The 17,243-nt window shown below is 46.9% G+C and overlaps 1 protein-coding gene across 4 annotated transcripts in view; it reads left to right on the forward strand.

The window, feature by feature from the left end:
* The window catches only part of LOC124039764 (arf-GAP with SH3 domain, ANK repeat and PH domain-containing protein 1-like), a 69,506-nt gene that overhangs the window by 48,172 nt on the left and 4,091 nt on the right, over positions 1–17,243 (forward strand). For 2 of the 4 annotated variants that reach the window (XM_046356106.1, XM_046356107.1), the window contains 14 exons: positions 1,173–1,342; positions 3,359–3,492; positions 3,694–3,785; positions 4,149–4,335; positions 5,589–5,674; positions 7,022–7,137; positions 7,421–7,488; positions 8,083–8,190; positions 9,575–9,806; positions 11,923–11,991; positions 12,796–12,933; positions 16,167–16,245; positions 16,368–16,432; positions 16,557–17,056. In XM_046356106.1, coding sequence (XP_046212062.1) covers positions 1,173–1,342; positions 3,359–3,492; positions 3,694–3,785; positions 4,149–4,335; positions 5,589–5,674; positions 7,022–7,137; positions 7,421–7,488; positions 8,083–8,190; positions 9,575–9,806; positions 11,923–11,991; positions 12,796–12,933; positions 16,167–16,245; positions 16,368–16,432; positions 16,557–17,056 — 2,044 coding nt within the window. The remainder of the gene's footprint in view (positions 1–1,172; positions 1,343–3,358; positions 3,493–3,693; positions 3,786–4,148; positions 4,336–5,588; positions 5,675–7,021; positions 7,138–7,420; positions 7,489–8,082; positions 8,191–9,574; positions 9,807–11,922; positions 11,992–12,795; positions 12,934–16,166; positions 16,246–16,367; positions 16,433–16,556; positions 17,057–17,243) is intronic. The other 2 variants (XM_046356109.1, XM_046356108.1) reach the window with 2 other exon arrangements.

A 17,243-nucleotide genomic window follows, 5' to 3' on the forward strand; every position in this document is an offset into this window, starting at 1 on the left:
TATCTGGGGCTGCTGGCTGGTTGGATAGGGTTGTGTATTGTGTCAGGACCCGGTACGAACCCGGGTCTCCGGAGTGAGAAACAGTCACTTAACCAACTGAGCCACGAATAGTTGGCAGAACCCAGAAGATGAGGCAGACACAGCAGTACTTGAGACGGTGTATTTAATGAAGTAAAAAGTGAAGTTCTTCAGGAAAACATGTAACTCCACAACCTCAAAAGGAATTCCACAAGAACAAAGGTAATCCTCCAAGACGAAAAGGTAAATCCACAAGGTGGAAGGTATAGCACAAAAAGCCTCAAAAAATACTCAAAAACAAACAAACAAGAACAAAAAACAGAATTCCACAAGAGAGTCCACCGGGATCAACAAGAGTTCACAGAGTACTAGGGCTGGGTGCTAACATACAAACACAGAGCAAAGGACTGAGGAAAACAAAGGGTTTAAATACAATCAGGGGAAACGAGGCACAGGTGCAAATAATAATGGGGATCAAGGGAAAACAAAAGGTCAAAAGGCACAATGGGGGCATCTAGTGACCAAAAACTGGAACAACCCTGGCCAAATCCTGACAGTATTGTACACTACAGTATGTGGTTGACACTGTAGGCAAATGTAGGTCCTATGTAGGTTGAATGCAAAGTAGTGGTCAAGATGTAAGGCAGTATACAGTTATATTTAAGCAATAAGGCCCAACGGGGTGTGGTATAGGGCCAATATACCACTGCTAAATGCTGTTCTTATACACGACGCAACGCAGAGTGCCTGGACAGAGCCGTTAGCCATGGTACATTGGCCACATTTCACAAACCCCCGAGGTGCCTTATTGCTATTATAAACTGGTTACCAACGTAATTAGAGCTGTTAAAATACATGTTTCAGCCAATCAGCATTCAGGGCTCAAAGCACCCAGTTTCTAATAATACACAGAGTATAGATAGCATCAGATGGAGTTGGAGTTGTCCCATCTGGTTTGATTTGATTTGACCGTTCAAAATACATCAAATGGCAGCAGAAACACATCGGAAAACTGTCAAGGACTTATTTCCACTGTGGTCCTCTCGTCTAAAAGCCTCTACCTATGTAACTCAGTGCTTGTACGTGTTGAAAACCCCCGTGCTTTTGTAATAACTTGTTCTCTCTGCTCTTTCATTTCTCTGTGCCGCGTGTAGCTGGATCTCTGTGCTATCCAACAGTAAGGAGGAAGCTCTGAACATGGCGTTCCGCGGAGAAGAGGACGGAGTAGGAGGAGAGGATGGCCTGGAGGACCTGACCAAAGCCATCATAGAGGAGGTGCTGCGCATGCCTGGCAATGAAGTCTGCTGTGACTGTGGCGCTGCAGGTACGTATAGTACGACATCTATGGGTGCCCGTGTGTTTGGTCCTGGGACATGCACAACCGCTGTGGTTTTCCAAGGGGTTCTCACATTGTAGATTCTCCACTATACCACTACAGAAGACAACAGCACCTTTGCTGCAGCATATTAATCTCACCCTTGAACACACACCTCCCGGTAGAACTCACACCTCCCTGTAGAACTCACACATCCCTGTAGAACTCACACACCCCTGTAGAACTCACACATCCCTGTAGAACTCACACATCCATGTAGAACTCACACATCCATGTAGAACTCACACATTCCTGTAGAACTCACACATTCCTGTAGAACTCACACATCCCTGTAGAACTCACACATCACTGTAGAACTCACACATCCCTGTAGAACTCACACATCCCTGTAGAACTCACACATCCCTGTAGAACTCACACATCCCTGTAGAACTCACACATCCCTGTAGAACTCACACATTCCCGTAGAACTCACACATCACCATAGAACTCACACATCCTCAACCTCAACCAGGTTGTCCCTCAGAAGTCCCTGCTCAGCCCAACATCGATCCACTCTTCTGCACTGTCATGGCTGCTCCCTATCTCCCTCAGTAGTTAGGCATATGCTATGCAGCTCTCCTGCAAAGTCACCCTTAACCAAACAAGCAGCAAAGCAGCACCAGGAGCCTTTTCTGTATTCAGGATAGAACAGTGGTGCTGGTCCTTTCTGGCCCCTGGCCCTCTGACTTGATCCTCCCCTGCTGTAAAAACAGAGGCTCAGCACTCCCCAAGCAGAGACACCCTGGCCCTCTGACTCCCCCCAATACACACACCCTGTCAGCATAAACACACAGATCCCACTGAGGAGAGTGCAGGCCACTAGCGAAGAAGAAAAACCCTGCGTTTGTTGCGACAACATCGTTACATCACTACATTACATAATTCATACACACACACACAGGCAGAGTTTTGCTGATTTCCCCTCTATGGGGTGAGCTTATTTGATAATGCGTTGATAATGCGCTAGTGTACTGCAGGGTTATTTAGGTTGCTCCTGCGGCCCATCCTGCCTGAAATACAGCTCTCTAGAGGAGTATTAGTGTCAAATGTTTTTTTGCAGCTCTAGAGCTCTCACCCCACCCTGTGCTTCCTGTCATCTCTTCGGTCATCTTTTGCCATCCTGCATGTGACTCATTGGTGTTTGGCCGATTCTGAAACCATTCCACCCGCCTGAGTCCGTCCGGCACAGACCTGTCAAATCCGGACACGCTAGTTAGCCTAACAGCTAACAGCACTCAGCCATCTGTAAAAATAGTGTGTTTACATCTGCATAGCTGCGTAGGGCTCTTAGGCTTGGGTTTAAGCCTCCTTAAGTTGCATCACTCATGCTTGGCTGTGGTGTCAGTCACTGTAGCGGTTTACTGGGAAGAGCCCAAAGCCTCTCTAGCCCTCCACCACATGGCTCTGCTGTCAGAGCATGTACAGGCGTTCTGCTTGACACAGAATGATGCAATGTTTTCTAGTTGCTGGGCTCTGGTAGTCAAGTCGGTATGGTTGGTGGGTCTGAGGCTGCCGAGGCCCTCTAGTGGTATGTGCTGTGCATTGCCGCTGCTCACATTTGATGGTGATGGTGGACCTGGGTTGTATTCATTTGTGCACACAGTAGCAAAACGTTTTGCAATGGAAAACGAAAACAAAATGGTTTTATATGTTCAGTTTGTCCCTCCCCGCATCAGTCCGTTTTCTTTTGTTTGTGGCTACATGCAAGTGTTCAGATCAAAAATGAAACCCCCTTGTAATTCAGCATTATCGTTCTGGATTTCAACTGTAAATTGTATATTTGGGTTCGTACTTTGAAAAAACATCTATGTTCTTTTTGGAGCCAAAACAGCTGTGCACTAAACTGTAAATTCCAGCCATATTTTTGTGGCTGTGTAGCCAAGACGCCTATCCTCAAGCCTGTGCTCCACAAAATGGCTGCTCTCTAACTTGAGTACATTGTCATGTTGTCTGTGCCCTTAGATCCAAAATGGCTGTCCACTAACCTGGGCATCCTGACCTGCATCGAGTGCTCTGGAATCCACCGGGAGATGGGAGTTCACATCTCACGCATCCAATCCATGGAGCTAGATAAGCTAGGCACCTCTGAACTCTTGGTGAGTGAAAAAAATAAATACATTTGGTGAACATTATATAACGTTTTTTCACAGTAGATCAACATGCAAAATAGATTCAGAAACAGGATAGAAATAAATACATCTGGATTACGGCGTGATTGTGATTACGGCAATTCGAGCAAAGTGCTTCTAACGAGCAGCTTGACATTCATAAGTGACTTGATTTTTTTCCCTTCACAGCTGGCTAAGAACGTAGGGAACAGTAGTTTCAATGAAATAATGGAGGAGAACCTTCCTGGTCCCTCACCCAAACCCACACCTTCAAGTGACATGTAAGTACTCAGAGTCATCAACGACTACATGCACTTCTTCGAAACTAGAAGCTCCGTTAAAATGTTACCTCACTTTCACTTGTCACTTGACATCACTGGAAGCATAATCAGGAGTATGTTTGAGCTCATGCAGGTAGATGTGTCTGGCGGGAAAAGCCACAGAAATCAATTGGAACACTAGAATGGCCATTGGCATCTTAGCAACATGGCAACAAAAAAAAAATCCATCCATCTCGGTCAGGAAACCGTTCGCGCTAGAAACTGAATTTAAGGATCCCTACGGGAGAAAATATCCCACACAAGCATTCCGAAAACCGTCTCATTATTCTCCTCCTCTTCCCCGCGTCTCTCTCCCTCCTACAGGACAGTGAGGAAGGAGTTCATCAATGCTAAATATGTGGACCACAAGTTTGCACGGAAGACCTGTACCTCCTCGGCAGCTAAGACCATCGAGCTGTGTGAGGCGGTCAAGTCCAGGGACCTGCTGTCTCTCATCCAGGTGTACGCTGAGGGGGTGGAGCTAATGGAGCCACTGCCCGAGGGTGGACAGGTGAGTCTGACCTCTGACGTCACAGACCCTGGACTGTATTATGATCTCACCTCACCTGAACAGGCACATATTCTTAAAGCACCTCTCATAGGATTGCTGATCTAGGATCAGGCCCCCGTCCATGTAATCTTATTCATTATGATCCCAAAAGTTAAAACTAATCCTAAATCAGCACCTTTGGTTTTACAATATGAGCAGAAGTATACTGTTTAATAGGGAAATACTAAATTGTACTGAGTCTGTAAGGTGGCTGTTCTCTACATGGGCAAAGTAATGAGCAGTCCACTGAGAAAAACAAGAGTTATTACTACTGGGCCATGTTGGACAAGACAACAATGCCCGAACGAGAAAAGTGACTCAGTTAAGCGATCACTACTGCCGCCCACTGAACGTTGAACCACATAGCGATGCGGTGTGCTCTCAGAAGTAGTCTATAGGGAATAGTGGCCAGGGATGAGTCACTGACGCTGTTTGAAAGCAGGCAGAGCTTCTAGCCCAGGCTGACTCACTGACATCTAATACAACCCTGGCTGTCAGTGGATCTGCTCTGAGAGGCTGCATCCCAGGGCTCTGGTCAAAAGTAGTGAATTCTAATACGATCCCCAGCAGACAGCCGATATCAGTACCCAGAGCCGCAGACAGTGAGGGTGTGACAGGAATACATGATAAAGTAGCCTCTCCCTCTTCCTGAACAGATACCCTGCTTCTCTGGTTGACTCATAGTCATTGGTATTGCGTGTGTCACTGTGTCCTCACTCTTCCCAAATAAGTCTCCCTTACTGGGGACTCATAGAGATAATCAGCGACGTAGCTACCAGTCATTTTCAATTCGAGGAGACACAAGGAGACGCAACGACATGTGTGCTGTTTGAAGGATAGACCCACCAAGGAAGATCTCAACGACTTGATGGTTGATTATCTCGGCAAGTGTGAGTTCAATCACAGCCAATGAGGTGCTGGTGGCGGTGACCTTTGTTCATATTGGGCAGGAAGGGCTATAGACTGAAGCTGGCTTATCGTTTCAGTGTCTTCCACCGACATCGGTACGTCCAAACCTCTCTCTGTCATAGAAATGTTCGCATCACACTCGCAGTCTTCCCTCGAGGGGGAGACGAGCTATTTTTAGGAGCCATTTTGTTGACTGCAACCTCTTTAAATGCTGAGCGAGAGAGAGTGTAGAATGGATGCTGCCTGCTGTTCTCCCCATGTCGAAAGTCTCTCATGTCTTTGCTGTATGTGATCGCCCCCTTCAGGAGGCCGGAGAGACTGCGCTCCACTACTCTGTGCGCACCGCCGACCAGACTTCACTACACCTTGTGGACTTCCTCGTACAAAACAGGTAAAATGACCAAATAAGGCCCCGTCAATAAAGTGAAGATAAGCATTTTATGCCATACAGGCCACCATAGCATTGGGCTAATGTGAAATTGGATTTTAAAAGCAGTGAAAGCACACACTTTCGTAAGCTGTTGTGCCCAAATACTAAGAAACATAACAGAATATTATAAATAAGTAGTATTTCCACCGTTTGGGCATGTAAATTGAGGTGTTAAATGTGAGAATTTCAATGGAATAGCTTCATGGAAAGCAGTAGTGTTCCCTTCCTATCGCTGCACCGCTGCAAGAGGAAGATGAGCAGAGTAGAGCTCAGCACAGCTTAGATTCCCACAAGGCGAACAGAACTGGGTCAGGCAGACACTTGTTCTCCGCCTTCATTTATTCATCAGTCTTTTCAATTGTTTGCTCCGCCTGCCTCGCTGCACCTCGGGCAGACTGTTACCGGGAAATGGCTCCTCATTAATGAATCGGTCCACCTTCACGATTTCATGCTTACACTTGGTAATTGGCCTAATTGTTTTCGATTCAGAGATGGGAGGAGATGAAACGGGGACCAAACACTTTACCTGTCAACGTGCTAGTGTGACTGTGAAGGACACCTTCCTAATATTGAGTTGCACCCCCTTTTGCACTCAGATCAGCCTCACTTCGACGGGGCATGGACTCTACAAGGTATCGAAAGCGTTCCATAGGGATGCTGGCCCATGTTGACTCCAATGCTCCCCACAGTTGTGTCAAGTTGGCTGGATGTCCTTTGGGTGCTGGACCAGCCTTGATACACTCGTGAAACAGTTGAGCGTGAAGAACCCAGCAGCGCTGCAGTTCTCAACACACTTAAACCAGTGCACCTGGCACCTACCACCATAGCCCGTTCAAAGGCACTTAAATCGTGTGTCTTGCCCGTTCACCCTCTGAATGGCGCACGTACACAATCCATGTCTCGATTGTCGGAAGGCTTAATGACCTGGTCAGTCTGTCATGGAAAGAGCAGGCGTTTCTAATGTTTTGCACTCTGTTTATATTTTGTCAGCCGTAGTGACAAATAGGTATTTTAAAGGTCAGTTTGTCTCTTAAAGCAGTATGTATGATCAAAGCGTGAACGACAGTGTGACAACTTTACCTCTGTGCAAAATGGCGTCTGGGGTGTGACCCGTGACATGACCGTGTGCGCGTGTGTGTGTGTGTGTGCGTGTGTGTGTGTGTGCGCGTGTGTGTGCGCGTGTGTATGCGTGTGTGTGTGCGTGTGTGTGTGCGTGTGTGCGTGCGTGTGTGTGCGCGTGTGTATGCGTGTGTGCGTGTGCGCGTGTGTATGCGTGCGTGCGTGTGTGTGTGTGTGTGTGTGTCACAGTGGGAACCTGGACAAGCAGACAGAGTGGGGAAACACTGCCCTGCACTACTGCTGCATATACGAGAAACACGAATGCCTCAAACTACTGCTGAGGGGCAAACCAGCCACTGACATCAGTGAGTAACACACATACACACACTCATATGTAAATGTGTTCCGACTTGGTTATGTTAACATGCCTGTTCTGTTTTTGGCGAATCAGAATTGTATTTTATACCACAGGAGGTTGGGGGAGGACAGGCTCGTGGTAACGGCTGTAGTGGCACATGACTTCCATGTGTTTGATGCCATTCCAGCCATTATCGTGAGCCGTCCTCCCCTCGGCAGCCTCCACTTGTTTTGTACACGTGGACGGAAGGTATGCATCTAGCGTAACCAATATCATGCCTGTTCTTTTAGCCAATCAGAATGGTGAGACGGCGCTGGATATTGCCAGGCGTATGAAGAACAGTCAGTGTGAGGAGGCAGTAAGTATCCCACTGTGAACACGAGCCACCATATGTTTGACTGTTGATGACATGAATCGATAGCCGTACTTAGAGACGCAATCGTGTTCTTTGTCGAAGTAGCATCCACGCCTCATCTGATGATGTAGCAGCACGGTAGACAGTATAGATCGAAGGGACTTGTTGACCGGCACATCTTTGGACACTAGATGGCCGCAGCCAAAGACCTACCCAGGCTTCTAGTGACTTCAGAGAGGAGGCCGTTGCTGATGTACGGTTACTATTTGCACACAGAAAACTTAAGTTGGTGCTTTTACCATCAGTGATATTATGTCATGTTTTGAACATCAAATTTAAGGGGAGGGCAAACAATCAAATGAATGTTGGAGGTATTGGTTATGATAGAGTTCCCTTCGACTGACTTACGAGCTATAATTACATTTAGGTCATTTAACAGACGCTCGGAGACTTACAGCAGTGAGTTCATACTGGTCCCCCGTGGGAATCGAACCCACAGCCCGGGCGTAGCAAGCGCCATGCACTACCAACGGAGCCACTCGGGACCACTGTTCACTGTGTGTTCATTTGTATGTCCTCTGTATTTCCTGGTTCCAGCTGGTGCAGGCGGCAGCGGGGAAGTATTACCCACATGTCCACGTGGAGTATGAGTGGAGCCTGAGGCTGGAGGAGCTGGACGAGAGCGACGATGATCTCGATGACAAGGTCAGACTGGGACTGCAGGTTCACACGTCTGGACAGAGCACACAACTTGAAATCCATGTGCAAATACTCTGTATATACAAAAGTATGTGGACAAATTGTGAATTCGGCTATTTCAGCCACACCCGTTGCCGACGGGTGTATAAAATCGAACACGCAGCTCTGCAATCACCATAGACGAACATTGGCAGTAGAATGGCCTTATTGAAGAGCTCAGTGACTTTCAACGTGGCACCGTCATAGGATGCCACCTTTCCAACAAGTCAGTTTGTGAAATTTCTGCCCTACTAGAGCTGCCCCGGTCAACTGTAAGTGCTGTTATTGTAAAGTGGAAGCATCTAGAAGCAACAACGGTTCAGCCACGAAGTGATAGGCCACACAAGCTCACAGAACAGGACCGTCAAGTGCTGAAGCGTGTAGCGTGTAAAAAACGTCTGTCCTCGCTTGCAACACTCACCACCGCGTTCCAAAATGCCTCCAAAAGCAACGTCAGCACAACAACTGTTCGTTGGGAGCTTCATGAAATCGGTTTCCATGGCAGAGCAGCCGCATACAAGCCTCAGATCACCATGTGCACTGCCAAGTGTCGGCTGGAGTGGACTCTTGAGCAGTGGAAACGCGTTCTCTGGAGTGATGAATCACCATTCACCATTTGGCAGTCTGACGGGCAAATCTGGGTTTGGCGGATGCCAGGAGAACGCTTACTCCGCAATGCATAGTGTCAACTGTCAAGTTTGGTGGAGGAGGAATAATGGTATGGAGCTGTTTTTCTTGGTTTGGTCTAGGCCCCTTAGTTCCATATAAGGGAAATGTTAACACTACATGATAAAATGACATTCTAGACGATCCAGCGCTTCCAACTTTGTGGCAACAGTTTGGGGAAGGCCCTTTCCTGTTTCAGCATGACAATGCCCTCGTGCACAAAGCGAGGTCCATACAGAAATTCTTTGTCAAGATCGGTGTGGAAGAACTTGACTGGCCTGCAGAGAGCTCTGATCTCAACCGCATCAAACATCTTTGGGATGAATTGGAACACCGACTGCGAGCCAGGCCTAATCACCCAACATCAGTGCCTGACCTGACGAATGCTCTTGTGGCTGAATTGAAGCAAGTCCCCGCAGCAATGTTCCAACATCTAGTGGAAAGCCTTCCCAGAAGAGTGGAGGCTGTTAGAGCAGCAAAGGGAGGACCAACTCCATATTAATGCCCATGATTTTGGAATGAGATGTTCGACGAGCAGGTGTCCACATACTTTTGGTCATGTAGTGTATTTGCACCCATCTCCCATTTACATCAATGCATGATCTAGGCCTACATGAAAGTCAAAGTTCCTAAGTTCACCCTCTTCCAAGTTGACACTTGTCTCTCTCTCCCTCTCTGTCTGTAGCCTAGTCCCATAAAGAAGGACCGTTCCCCGCGGCCCCAGAGTTTCTGCCACTCGTCCAGCCTGTCTCCCCATGACAAGCTGTCTCTGCCGGGCTTCATCAGCCACCGGGACAAACAGCAGCGCATGTCTTACAGCGCCTTCACCAACCAGATGTACTCCGCCTCCACCGACCTCACTTCCTCTTCCCCCGTGGCAGATGCCCCCCCTCTACCCCCCAGGAACCAGGGCAAAGGTGAGACCTGGTTGTGATTGGCCAGGGCCCAGACTTTTATCAGTGTAGGATGAATTTGCCTCTAGACACTGATCTTGGTCCATTTTGTATTTTGCCCACTAATGGTTAAGGTGAGGATTGGGGAGGGGGAAGCTGATCCTAGATCTCTATCTAAGGGAAAATTCTACCTGAAATGTAAATGGCCTAAAGATTATGTGGCCAGTTGTGGAATGTACATAGGATACATAGCAGTGTTGTCTGGTTGGCCAGAATTTACATGTATGGAGGAATTTACATGATCTTTTATCTCTAACACTGGAACTCAGGAAGAACACAGTAAGAACGTTGACTGTTTTTCACTTTTACAAAACATTGTAATCATAATGCTAGTTAACCAATTTACTGATAGTATTTTCCTCTCTCTCTCTCAACCTTACACACACACACACACACCCTTGAGAGGAATTTATCAATAAGTCGACCAGAGGGCGGGTAGCGGCTGTTATAAAGACTGCTTACACAAGGAAGGCACCTCCAGCAAAAGGATGGCTTAAGGGCTGCTGGCATGATGGAGTGTAAGAGAGAGTGGAGAGACACACTAAAGTGATAATGCCCGAGAAGCCGGTGTTTGGAGGATATATTGGCACGGGTGTTGTTAGGCCCTAGACACAAATCTAGGGTTGCTACCCAAGCCGGCTGGTCGGTCGCTCTATCGGTTCGGTTGCCAGAGACGCAACACAGTCGTTCGTTCTAAATGTTCCATTGCCATGCTGGCTGGCAACATTCTTATTCCTTGTTGCTAGCTAGCTGATTTACAGTCACCTCACAAAGTGCAGCCAGAATAACAGCCAGAATAACAGCAAAGTAGCTGCATTTCCATTTGTTTAAGCTGTTTACTAGTGACATTTATTTGGATACATCCATAACAATGAGCTAATGAGGTGCGATTTTGCCTGGCATAGAAAATGTGCTCTCTCGTCAGGACACTGTTGTTCAGAGGAGCTAGCCAACAACACAGCTAACACAGTCACTTCAAACTGAAGCTGGAAAGACTGCAAACTGGCTGCATTTCTTTGAATATATCCATGATTTCGACTGGCTGAGAAACGCTGCCTGCCTGTCTGTCTCGTCCCGACTCCCGAGACATTCGTTATTATGGGACAGTTGGAGATTGAATTTGAACATTGAAACAATGTTGCAAATGTAAATTGCTTGGCTGGGCTGAAGAGACAGTGGATTGCGCAGTCTGATGGAACAGAGTAAATAGGCATTTTAACGTCATAGATTTAGCCTGTGGTAACTTGTGGAATAGATACCGGCTGGAATGCGGTTTTAACCAATCAGCATTCAGGATTAGACCCACCCATTGTATAAAGCAAGATAGATAATACACCAGGCTGATAATGTTAACACTTGGTTATGGAAATCCAGGGCTGTGTCCCAAATGGCATCCAATTCCCTGCATAGTGCAATAGTTCGCTATGGGCCCTGGTCAGAAGTAGTACACTATATAGGGGAAAAGGTGCCATTTGGGACTCAGCCAGCGACATTTCCTGATCAGCAACACTATCTGACAGTACAAACACACTCCAAGGGGCGAGCGGCACGGTCAGCACAATTATAATGAACCATAACATCCCTCCCGAAGACAGGATTTAGAACACAAACACTCACACCCCAGGTTGCTATTCCCTATCCTTGTTACAATACAGTGGGCTACATTGTTGACGCCAGTACACTGTTGAGCGGAATGAAGAGAAACGGCGGTTTCTCTTTACACACAAGAGATGGACAGTTCTCTTTTTCAGTGGGCGTCGGACTGACTTGTTTTCTCCTCAGGCGTTTTGATGTCATTTCTCCTCTTTTTCTTTGCTTGTCACTAATAAGATTTCATCAGGGGGTTTATAGAGGTTTGCGTCTCAAATGGCGCCCTATTCCCTATATAAGTGCACTACTTTTGATCTGGGACTGCATAGGGCTCTGGTCAAAAGTAGTGCACTACATAGGGAATAGGGTGTCATTTTCAAATGCAACCAGTGTGTGGGAGAAGCTCACATACGTTCTCTCCCACACTCTTCATCTCTCTCTCTCTTCATCCCTCTCTCTCTCTCTTTTTTCTCCTTTCTTTCTCTTTCAGCGCCGCACTTGGCATTCCTCGGCTCTCACTCGCACTACGCCACTCTGGCCGGCACTCGACCATACATCAGTGAATATCCTGTTTTTACATTTTGTCCTGCTGTGCCCGCCCGTATACTTCTGCTGCCCAGTGGCACTGGTAGCGCTTTACTTCCCAGGAAAAATATGGGTGGTGGCGTCTTAAACTTTGAACAATGGCACTATAAAAGTGTGGTTAATTATAATTTTTCTTACACGCAGTTTTATCACGTTTTGTGACATGTCGCCACCCCTGAGCTGCAAAGTGCTATCGTACCTTATGTAGGCCGTGTGTCCCAAATGACACTCTATTCCCTATATAGTGCCCTATGGGGTCTACAGTAGTGCACTATATACAATATAGGGTGCCATTTTTGGATGCAACCTGACTCTCCTCTCTAACTGGCTGAGTTCTCTATTAGCCACAATCTTCTAGTGTCTGTTTCTAGGCTTACACGCAGCTGGGAATGGGACTAGCTGCTTTGGGGTAACTTTACTGTCGGTCCAGAAGTCTCAGGAGCGTGTACACCCACTCCAAAATACACAAAAACACACACAAAACAAAACAACACCTACACAATACACACACATTGTTCTTTGTCCGTCTTCTCTGTATTCCTATCTGGGGGCATTTCTCTGTTCACCGGGATGTTGTGTTTTACCTGTGTTGATGTTGTGTTAACGTATCTCCCCCACGTTGGCCAACAATTGTGTTAAACCCAGTCCCGATGGTAAGAAACCTTCCTCTCATCTACCCTCTCCTCTCAAGCCCCTCCCCTTCCTCTTGGTATCCCAGGTGACAGAATGAATGACGCCTGTCCCTTCACTGCATGTTTGTATGTTGTCACTCCTCCAGCTCCTCCCTCCACCCTCACCCCCGGAGGCAGCTCCACCCTGTCCAAGAAGAGGCCTCCGCCCCCTCCCCCCGGGCACAAACGCACCCTGTCTGACCCACCCAGCCCGCTTTCCCACAGTAGAGGGGGCATTTACGTGGGTGAGTCCTCCCTCGGTGGGCAAGACCCAAGCAGACACATCTAAATACTGCTTGGTCGTCTTTATTAACGAAGGACATGATCCATAATAACATTAAAGTCTCTGTTCCTGGACAGTTGTAGTGTGTGCAGGATTTTGTTCCAGCCCAGCACTAATAACACATGATTGAACTAAAGTCAATCTTAATGCTTACCCACACTGAGGCCCTACAGGACCAGAGTTACCTATCTCTGGCCTAGTATTGAGTGTGTTTCCAATCAGGTTTTCCCCATGACCATGAGTGTCAGTGCTGTTCATGAATGACTGACACATCCTGGTCCTTTTATGGTGTGATGGCAATGACACAGACACATCCTGGCCATTTTGGAAGGTGATGGCAATCCTGTGTAAATGTATGTGTTAGTGTTGGATGTCAGATCGTTATTTTTGTCATCATTTTGTCTCATCTGTGATGTTTTTTGTATTGTGAGATAATGGCCTCAATAGCATTAGTATAGAAGAAAATGTAGATTATTAGCTGAATAAAGCTACACTGAACAAAAATATAAACGCAATTTGTAAAGTGCTCGTGTTTCATGAGCTGAAATAAAAGACCCCAGAAATATTCCATATGTACAAAAAGCATATTTCTCTCAAACTTTGTGCACAAATGTATTTAAATGCTATCTAGTGAGTATTTCTCCTTTGCCAAGACAATTCATCCACCTGACAGGTGTGGCATATCAATAAGCTGATTAAACAGCATGATCATTACACAGGTGAACCTTGTGCTATAGAACACAATGCCACAGCTGTCTCTAGTTTTGAGGGAGCGTGCAATCGGCATGCTGACTGCAGGAATGTCCACCAGAGCTGTTGCCAGAGAATTTAATGTTAATTTCCCGACCATAAGCCGCCTCCAATGTCATTTTAGAGAATTTGTCAGTAAGTACAACCGGTCTCACATCCGCAAACCAAATGTAACCATGCCAGCCAAAGACCTTCAACTGCGGAATTGTCTGAGACAAGCCATCCGGACAGCTGATGAAACTGTGAGTTTGCACAACCAAAGAATTTCTGCACAAACTGTCAGAAACCGTCTCAGGGAAGTTCATCTGCGTGCTCGTCTTTACCAGGGTCTTGATCTGACTGCAGGTTTCAACTAGACAAGTGGTTTGCTGATGTCAACGTTTTGAACAGAGTGCCCAATCGTGGCAGTGGGGTATGGGCAGGCATAAGCTACGGGCAACACAATTGCATTTTATAAATGGCAATTTGAATGCACAGAGATACCGTGACGAGATCCTGAGGCCCGTTGTCGTGACATTCATCCACCTCCATCATGTTTCAGCATGATAATGCACGGCCCCATGTCACAAGGATCTGTATACAATTCATGCAAGCTGAAAATGTCCCAGTTCTTCCATGGCCTGCATACTCACCAGACATGTCACCCATTGAGCATGTTTGGGATGCTCTGGATCGACTTGTACGACAACGTGTTCCAGTTCACTCCAATATACAGCAACTTCACACAGCCATTGAAGACTGGAACAACATTCCACAGGCCACAATCAACAGCCTAATCAACTCTATGCAAAGGAGATGTGTCACTCTGCATGAGGCAAATGATGGTCACACCAGATACTGACTAGTTTTCTGATCCATAGTTTTTTTAGGGTACACTACATGACCAAACGTATGTGGACACCTGCTCGTCGAACATCTCATTCCAAAATCATGGGCATTAATTATATGGAGTTGGTCCCCCCTTTGCTGCCCAAACAGCCTCCACTCTTCTGGGAATGCTTTCCACTACATGTTGGAACATTGCTGCAGGGACTTGCTTCCATTCAGCCACGAGCATTTGTGAGGTCGGCCACTGATGTTGGGCGATTAGGCCTGGTTCACAGTCGATGTTCCAACTCATCCCAAAGATGTTCAATTGGGTTGAGGTCAGGGCTCTGTGCAGGCCAGTCAAGTTCTTCCATAACGATCTCGACAAACCATTTCTGTATGGACCTCGCTTTGCGTACGGAGGCATTTTCATACTGAAACAGGAAATGGCCTTCACAAAGTTGGAAGCACAGAATCATCTAGAATGCTATTTGTATGCTCTAGCATTAACATTTCCCTTCACTGGAGCTAATGGGCCTAGCCGGTACCATGAAAAACAGACCCAGACCATTATTCCTCCTCCTCCCAACTTTACAGTTGGTACTATGCATTGGGGCAGGTAGTGTTCTCCTGGCATCCGCCAAATCCAGATGAGTCCGTCCACTGCTCCAGGGTCCAATGACGGCGAGCTTAACACCACTCCACCAGACGCTTGGCAATGCGCATGGTGATGTTAGGCTTGTGTGCGGCTGCTCGGCCATGAAAACCCATTTCATGAAGCTACAGACGAACAGTTCTTGTGCTGACATTGCTTCCTGAGCATCAGGCCAACGGTCCCTGTGAGCTTGTGTGGCCTACTACTTCGTGGCTGAGACATTGTTGTTCCTAGACGTTTCCACTTCACAATAACAACACTTGACCAGGGCAGCTCTAGCAGGGCAGAAATTTGACGAACTGACTTGTTGGAAAGGTGGCATCCTATGACGGTGCCACGTTGAAAGTCACTGAGCTCTTCAGTAAGGCCAGTCTACTGCCAATGTTAGGCTATGGTGATTGTATGTCTGTGTGCTCGACTTTGTACACCTGTCGTCAACGGGTGTGGCTGAAATAGCCAAATCCGCTCATTTGAAGGGGTGTCCACATACTTTGTGTATATAGTGTATCTGTAACCAACAGATGCCTTCTGCATTCCCTGTCATGCGAAATCCATAGATTAGGGTCTAATGAATTTAGCTCAATTGACAGATTTTCTTATATGAACTGTAACTCAGTAAAATCTTTGAAATTGTTGCATGTTGCGTTTATATTTTTGTTCAGTGTTGATCCCCATCGTACAGCTACCTCCGAGGGTCCATAATAGTAGCTAATGGAAAGCTCAGCCTGACATCTCCTTCCCTTAGACTTTTCTACTATAATGTTTGGGTACAGCAATATATTTGTATACCAGTTACAGTATATGTATAAATGGACTACATAATAATAATCATTAATTATAATAATTTAATCAGGAGAATTAAATCAAAATCAAAGATGTGCCTATTTAGGTGACCATTTTGGGCTGTGGGGTAATATGGGGATGAATATTATATACACTGAGTAGCATGTATCCATATCTCACAAACCATCTCGACATTTCAGGAAGTGACTCCATCCCTCCACCTGCGAACAAGATGTCACCGTTATCCAACAAGTTTGAGGGCATTCCACAGCAGCAAAGGTACATAGGCATCCATTTTGGATGCAGGCATTTAGAATATTTTCCTAAATATTGTTTACGTATGATAGAGTTCTGATCTTTTTATAATTTTTCATTAACTTCCTATAACCATCTGTTTTCAGCACTACTTCTAGCAACACAAAGTCTACACTTGGTCCAAGGGTTCTACCCAAACTACCTCAGAAAGGTACGTTGTATTGGATTAGCAATGCCTATAACTTTAGGTGAGATCACCTTATTTTCAGTATACTGCCCAGCATTAGAGTCAACATGTGTTTAATGTAGTACCTGCGTCCTGGTTCTTCTCTTAGTGGCACTGCGTAAAATCGACACCATACACCCATCTATGGACAAACCCGGTCTGCCTCCGGAGGTGCTCCAGAAATCCCCTCCAGGACCTGAATGCCTAACAAAGGCCATTCTACCCGACAAGCCCCAACTGGGGGACCTCCCCCCCAAACCCCAGCCCTCTGAGCTGCCACCTAAACCTGGAGAACTGCCACCCAAGCCCCAGCTCTCCGACCTCCCCCCCAAACCGCAACTAGGAGACCTACCACCTAAACCCCTGCTCAAAGACCTACCCCCCAAACCTCAGCTCTCCCAAGACGGCCATCCGAAACCGGGGGTAGCAGATCTGCCCAGTCCGAGACCACCCCCTGGAGAGCCTGCGCCGAAGCCCCACCCCCCGGAGTCAGCGGCGGCCAATCAGCAGGCAGAGACTGAGAGTCCATCCTCCCAGGGCAGCGAGGACACCAATGGGAGCCCGGCGTGTGCTCCAGACACACCAGTGCCCTTGCCCAGGAAGAATACGGTAAAGTTCACTTAAGGACACTGCAGAAATCAGAGAGCTTTAATGGTATCATTGAGTAATATCTGGGTAGTTCTGCAAATGGGTCCCACTGGTTGGTTGGGCCAGTTCCTCTTGGGTTGAAGCCACAGATAGTGTTGTAGTGGAATTGTTAATAGGTGGGTCAAAACACAGAAACTTTTGGCAACCA

Source organism: Oncorhynchus gorbuscha, linkage group LG07 (genome assembly GCF_021184085.1).
Source record: "Oncorhynchus gorbuscha isolate QuinsamMale2020 ecotype Even-year linkage group LG07, OgorEven_v1.0, whole genome shotgun sequence".
NCBI classification, from domain to species: domain Eukaryota; kingdom Metazoa; phylum Chordata; class Actinopteri; order Salmoniformes; family Salmonidae; genus Oncorhynchus; species Oncorhynchus gorbuscha.